At 48.0% G+C, this 7,397-nt stretch overlaps 1 protein-coding gene across 5 annotated transcripts in view; it reads left to right on the top strand.

The window, feature by feature from the left end:
* Positions 1 to 7,397, top strand: part of Zdhhc14 (zinc finger DHHC-type containing 14) — a 252,573-nt gene that overhangs the window by 207,753 nt on the left and 37,423 nt on the right. For 3 of the 5 annotated variants that reach the window (XM_013352351.2, XM_005363404.3, XM_005363403.3), the window contains one exon: positions 5,833 to 5,970. In XM_013352351.2, coding sequence (XP_013207805.1) covers positions 5,833 to 5,970 — 138 coding nt within the window. The remainder of the gene's footprint in view (positions 1 to 5,832; positions 5,971 to 7,397) is intronic. The other 2 variants (XM_026787360.1, XM_013352350.2) reach the window with 1 other exon arrangement.

Raw genomic sequence — 7,397 nt, 5'->3', positions numbered from 1 at the left:
GTAAAGGCACCAATTCTGCATTTCCTAGTCGCTTTTATGTTGAAAAGTTTTACTTGGTTTTTTTGTTTGCTTTAAGAAGTGGATTTGAAAGCCAAAAAATCTTAATTTGTAAGACATTGGAGAGATACCAAGATGTTAAAAACCCGTTCAGGCATAAGACATGGTATCTTTGGGTTTAAATTTTCCACCCCAAACATACCTCTGAATTTATCCACCTTTCTAAGTAAATCCCCATCAGGAGCACTGTAAACCTACATGGTTAACACATGTGATTTTGGTTTTCCAGAAAATTAGATAAAACTCATTTGGGGAAAGGAGGCTGAGAAGAAAAGATATGGGAAGAAATTTCCTAGCTGGTGCTTGCTTGGCCCCACACACCCAGCTATAATCTCCACTGAACAGCTCTGTGTGTATTAAGAGCTTCATTTCCTCACTGTTCCCCTGACTGAGATTAAGGCTCCCCCTTCTGGGGCTGAAAGGCTTCTCAATCAAGGGTGGAAACTTCTAGACATGGACTGGTGTTTACCACTGAAAGAAGCACACTGCCCCAGTTCAGCACTATGCCACACAACCGCATTCCTGTGGGTTTCTGGGCCTGGAGCCCACATAACCCTTGAAAAGTCACAGCCAACCAGGTGCTCCAGAAGAGGCAGGCCAGCCACTCGGCACATGGACCAGCAGAGAGCTGGCATTAGAGGCGGCAGCCCCAGAAAGAAGATCAGACTTTGGTTCAACACCTGCTCCCAGAGCCATGTAGAATGGAACAGTAGCATTGGTCCATTGCACCATGTGGTGATTAAATGGCAAGAATGGGGCAGGAGAGACGGTTCAGTTGGTAAAATCCTTGCCTTGTAAATTGGGTCCCTGGCAGATGTGTAAAGATGGTGGAAGTTAGATGGTGCATGTTTGTAATCACAGAGCTGGACTTGTAGGGACAGGAGAATTCCCAGGACTTGCTGGCCAGCCAGTCTCACCTAATTAGTGAGATCCAGACCACTGAGAGACCCTGCCTTCAAAGAAGGTGGACGGAGCTGGGCTGTGGTGGCGCACGCCTTTAATCCCAGCACTCGGGAGGCAGAGGCAGGTGAATCTCTGTGAGTTCGAGGTCAGCCTGGTCTACAAGAGCTAGTTCCAGGACACAGGGCAGGCTCCAAAGCTACAGAGAAACACTGTCTGGAAAAAACAAACAAACAAACAAACAAACAAACAAACAAAAGGTGAACAGCAGACGGCAGCAGACAGCATTCCTGGATGACACCCAAGGACACAAGGGTGTTCTCCAACTCCCACATGCATGCAAGCATGCACACACACACACATGCACATATACACACAATCATTCACACACACACTAAAATAAAATAAATAAATAAATAACACAATTCATACTGAGTGCTTTGTACAGTGCCTGGGTCCTGGCACGGTGGGAGCAAAGGCCGTATAAAAGTAAGAAGAGTCTCAAAGGGACAGGGGCAAGTGTGCTCTTCCCAAGCCTTCCTGGCCTTGAGTGCAATGGGAAGCCACTGATAGATCTGGCCAAGGCAGAAACTCTCAGTGATGGAGACTCTGAGTCACTAAGCTCCATTTCCAGCCGTTCCTGTAGGGTTGCTTTGGGGGGGCTATGTAATCCATATGGCCAGGTAACAATGCGTGTCCCTGTCTCTCAGCATCTGACCTAAAGCACAAACAAAAAATACCTTACCAGGGGAAATCCTTCTGACCGTGGAGGTGAAAGGGCCTGAGGCTTACAGAAAAGCAGTTTTCCACTTCGAATCTTTAAAAACATTTAACTTAATTTGGATGCAATTAAACATTTGGATTAGAAGTTTCTAATCTCCGTTGAGGTTCCCAAGCTCTCTGGTGTCACAGAATTCTCAAGTTGCTTTAGGGGACTAAGGCTGCTCGTTCCTGTGACTAGGGGAGGAGAAGTCAACCTGGGTGGTGGCATGAAAGCATTTAATCCCAGCATTCAGGGAGGCAGAGGCAGAGGGATCTCTGTGAGTTCGAAGCCAGCCTGATCTACATAAGCACATTTCAGGCTAGCCTAGGCTGATCAATGAGACCTTGTCTCTAAAAAGAAGAAGGTGGGCAGGTATCCAGGCTGCTTGCCTTTCTCAGGGCTCCCTGGGCTGTGATATGGAGAACAGGAGAGACGGCAGAGGTCTGTTGTCCAATGATAGGAAGCAATGTTTCTAACTGGAACTATGTATGTGGCCGGAAGCTTCCTGTAATCATTAATAAGTTAAGGCTCCAGTATAGGAGCCTATGTCCTTTTCCCGAGTGATGTCTCCCTGTGACAAAATCGGGAGCTTGCTTGGGAGCTGAGGCTGGCGGCTTGGTACCCAGCATCCTCTGGGTCTCCCTAGGGAAGAGCTTTTAAACAGAGCCACCTTTCCTCATTCATCCGTCTCTACCAGTTGATTCTTGACACCAGCTGGCCACCTTGCTTGCTCAGTGGATTATCCACCCCCGACTTCTCCGGGCATGGCCATATGCTGAGGCCCCTTGTATTTCCCTATGGTTGACACACCCACCAGCTCCCCTTCCACCTTACTCAAGGCCATTATTTGCCCAGCAGGACATTCCTAAGCCTGCTACAGGCACTGAAAGTCATTTAATGCATATCTATTACAAGTCTCCGGAGCTATAGAGATGATTATAAAATCCCCTACCCTGCCCTCGGGAATCATGGAGAATTAGGAGGGCGGGGTGAGAAGCAAGCCCTCAGACCACTGCAGCACAGCAGAAAGCCACCAGAGGTGTGGTCAGGATGCCCCGGCCAGCTTACTCACCGTTTTACCGAATATTCTCGGGTTTCTAACCACACCACCTGTGGAAGTCCCGGTGGTATCCAGGTATATTCAGTGCTCCAGGAAATACCTATTAAATTGGAGCCTAGTCAATATTTTGACTATTGAGAACAAATAAAAACCAACATGGTTTCAAATAAAAGTAGGGCAAACCTGCTCAAGGTTTGGACTTGGTTGGAGACAGAAGGATGAGGTCAGCGGTAGTGTATGGGTTTCAGAGTTGGGTAGCGGGCTGGATAGTAGTCTAGAGAGGCTCATATTTGGTAAAGAGTCACAGGAAGCATCCTGGGAGAAGGCATAGCTGAAACACCAGCCAGGTCTAGCAGCTATCTATTGCTGAAGGTGGGAAGCAGCTTTCCGGTCACTGTTGAGCCTTCAGATGGAAGATTTGCCCATGCACGGGGTCCATAGTGAAGATAAAGGAGCGCACCAACCCCCTCTAGCTCATGGGCAGGGAAAGGGAAGAAGGGGTGCCGTGAGCACACAATGGGGTAACAGAGTGTTACCCCAGAAGCTCCAGGCCCCTTCATGGGCTCTTGATACCATGCTTTCCAGGTCCACAGAGGGGCCTGGGAGCTTCAGATCCAGCAGCCATCGTGAACTCGGCGTCTGCAGAAGACGTGAGAAACAGTCCATGGCAAACAGCTCGGTGCGCCTAAAGTTCCGGTCACGCTTGTCAGTCAAGGCAGTTTCCGGCAAGACACATCTCTAAGGGAAATGGCTTCCAGGCCAGGCTTTGGGGGAGCCAGGTGCCAAGTCCCACCCTGAAAGCGCTGGCTTCCCAGAGGCCTCCTGGAACCCACAAGACTCATTGGGTCATCCTTGGCCGGCTGTCTTTCTACTGTTAAGAGAGCCCACATCTTGGCTTGACAGATTTAAAGATTTCTGAGCTAGAATTAAAAGGCCAACCCTGTGGACATGGGCCCATGGCATAAAACCTTGTCCTCTGGAGGCTTCTTTCTAGATGCGAATGGCTCCTTTCACTTCACGTGTGGCTTTTACCGAGAGCCATTTCCCTGCAGCTTAGAGGTTTCCTCTCTACACAGGCCCTGCAGAGCCGGGTGCACTACTGAAGGCAGATACTGGCCCCACGTGTGTTCATCTGCTCCTGGCTTCTGCTCTCACTCCCGTTTTCTAAGCTCAGCTGTCAAGCAGAAAAGGTGTTACTGGAAATAATAGCTTTATAGTCTTGGGGAACGTCTGGCCGGTTCAGATATGTTTTTTCCTCCTTTTGCGGTCTTCATCTTGCAGACCTGCCATTGTATAGATCGCAGAATGATGACTTGGAGAGATGGTGTTTGCTTGTTTAATTTCTGAGTACCTTGTTTTTAGGATCACAGAAAAATTGAAAGGAAAACCCAGGGGTTCCCATGTACCCGCCATCCCTAGGCACAGCCTTCGGTCATCCCCATGCCTACCAGAGTAAGCATGTGTGTTAGGACTGACGCCCCTGTGTTGACACACTGTCAGTGTTCATGGCTCATTCGAGATTAGAGGCCCTGTAGTCTTGGACAAATAGCCAAAGATATAATAATAGATATCTATTATCACCCAGCAGGTTTTCATGGCCCTGAAGATTTCCCACACTCTGCCTGTCTTGCTCACCTTTCCTTAGCTAGAGTGAGGTAGATTTTATGAAGGTGTTAGCTGACAGCGTGTGATAGTGAGGAACTCCCAGGGCCACACCAATGTAATCACTTTCCTTAAGTATCTCTATCTTATGGGCCATTGGCTCTGTCACCAGGCCACTGAGCTCTGAAATTTGTCCTGCTACTCCCTCTTCAAAGTGACTGCTTTTGCTCATGCTGCTAGCAGACCAGCGTCCCCTGCATTTCCTAGGCTGCCACCCTCATCCCGGTGTCCTTGTGCCTTTTCAGCCAGTGGCACAGAGGGGGCTGGATCCACAACTAGTGGCCCATGGAACTTACCACCTTGGCCACCTCTGTTACGTTTTATTTATAAAGTCACACTCGACACCTTCCCTTCCTGTTTTGTGAAGCCCATACAGAGGATAAAATATGGAAATTAAGTAGGCAGGAGGCTGAGGAAAGAGCCCAAATAAGGGGCTCAGTTGAGAGATGAACATCCCCCAGCTCGCAGCAGGCGGTCTGACGTGAATGGGTTCTTAGGATGACACGGAATAGTCGGTCTGCATAGAAGATCAGCTAACGAGTAGGAGATCACACTTTGCTGTCTCTGCCAGAGGAAGAACAGATCGAAATGCATTGCAGACTTTGTGTGAAGTTCCCAGAAGGAGAAGCCATAGGCTTGTGCTTAGGCACAGGGGAGTAATGGCATCCAGCGCCCAAACCTAGCTTGCTGCCATCATGAAGGACCACAGGCAGCATACCATGCTAGGAGATGAAGGATGTCCGAAGGCCCAGCCTCAGGGCTAATCACTCTGATGCTGGCCTGGCTGCCCCTGCACACAGTCTCCCATCTCTTCGTGCCTTGTTTTGTATGTCTTTGAGAAAGAATAGTGACATCACTTTCCTGATAGGAATAAATTGGTGTCTGTGATAAATTTATGTCAAGTGTTTCTAACCGAGATGGGAGAACAAAGGACTGTCCCTCTGTCCTGCCCTAGACCCATTATGGCTCTTTCTGGAACCACTCGCTGTATCAGGAGGCCACCCACTGACGTACCCAGCCCCCACCCAGCCAAGTCCTTGTCACCGGATGATGTTGGCACCATTTAAGGGAAAACTGTTCTGTGAACACAAAGAGTTGAGTTTTTACTTCTGAGTCTGAGAATGTGTGCTACTGTTTCTTTAAGTAACCATTTGAGGGGAATTCACAGCTGGTGTTTCCAAACACCTGCGGTCTGTTGGAAGCATGATTATGTTCCTGAAATGTATCGATGTTAATAAGTACCTCTCTGAGCAGTCTATTTGGAAATAACATAATATGATATTGTTTTTTGCTATATTATTGGAGCATTGTGGGAGGGAGGGGCTCCCTCATGTAAGCAGATATTTTATTAATTAAATTCCACTTTTCTTTTCTCTGCCTCTCATTTCAGAACGGTTTGACCACCACTGTCCCTGGGTAGGCAACTGTGTGGGGAAAAGAAACTACAGATTTTTTTATATGTTTATTTTATCCCTGTCTTTTCTGACAGTCTTTATATTTGCCTTCGTTATCGCCCACGTCATTCTTCGTAAGTATGCTGCCCAAATCAGATTCCGTATGTAACCATTTGCCCGACTCGGGCTTTTCTGAGTTGATTTTGATTTATAATTTTTGATCATTTCTGGCTTTCTCTTCAATCTCTTTCCCCCTCCCCCCCTCATTTCCAGCCTGCCCACTCTGATTTTCACTTTGCCCGTCTCTCCTCAGCCCTCCCTCTTTCCTCAACCCCATCCCTCAAATGGCAGTCTCCAGGTGACCCCTGGACCACCTAGACTAACAGGACTTTCCCCTTGACATGCATGCCCTATCCAACCTCAGTGATGTCTGCTGGGGATCCCCCGTAAGGTTCACCCCTACATTTTGCACAAGGAACTACAAGCATGATGACAACCATTGAATACTGAGTCTATTCCCTTATCTACTGACCCATGGTTTGAATATATACATCCCCAGACGAAGAATATGGCTGGGGACATATACTGGGTTTTTCATATGCACTCAATGAGATACTCAATTCTCTTCAAGAATATGAACAAACAACCTCTGACATAGAAAGTGAGGTTTGAGTGTAAATGATTTTAATATATTTGCATAAGAAATCAGCATTTTTTTTTCCAGCACCATTCTGAACCTTCATACTGCGTTTCTTTTGTCTCTTAGTCACTCACTTTCCCACAATGGGAAATGATGAGAAAGGAGCTCATTGGCTTTGAACCACAAACCTAAGCCTTTAAACTTTATTGGCGTGTCACTGCCCACATAAGTGAGCAGCTCTGCCTTTCACCCGGTCCTGGAGCATACACGCCCATTAGCAAGCACAAGCCTTGCTCTGGTGTGCCTCTGGAAGTTTCTAAGCAGAAAAGCTTCACTTTCCTCTCCTGCCAGCATGGATCTCATGAGTGGAGCAGGATTAGGCCCCTTTCCCACTTGTTCTGTTCCAGGGGCTTCGTCCCTGTGGGTCTGGGGAAGAAGAATAGAGAAGGGCTTCCATTGGTCCCTGCTCCCTTTGGGCTCCACTGCTCCCTGCTCCCATTGGTTTCCATAAGCGTCAGTCAAGGGTGGCCGCTCCATCAGCTACCCTAAGGCTCACAGTGCTCTATACTGCATCGTCTTGGGTTACGATTCTTTTTTGTCCCAGTACGCACAAATCAGGAATACACGCCTGAGAGTCTTGAGTTAGTGAGTTCATGAAAAATGACTAGTCCCCACCAGAGTCCTCTTCCACCTTGGCGCTGGTGCCAACGTGGCTTTGCAGAGACCCTTTTGCTTGGGGTTTTCTGAATCCCAAAATGGCAGAAGTGGAGCCAGGAGCCAGTCTGTGGATTCACGCACAAGAGCAGCGAAGAGAAAGCTGAGAGTGTTAGGCGCTGTTCTGAAGGAAGCAGTCATTCACACGGACAGGGAGAGCACACACGTGACGCTCAGAAGTAGTGGTTTAGCCATATATATATATAT

This window comes from Microtus ochrogaster, linkage group LG9 (assembly GCF_000317375.1).
Source record: "Microtus ochrogaster isolate Prairie Vole_2 linkage group LG9, MicOch1.0, whole genome shotgun sequence".
Taxonomy (NCBI): domain Eukaryota; kingdom Metazoa; phylum Chordata; class Mammalia; order Rodentia; family Cricetidae; genus Microtus; species Microtus ochrogaster.
Note: the sequence above shows the minus strand (reverse complement) of the source record. Positions and strands in the feature narration are given on the sequence as shown.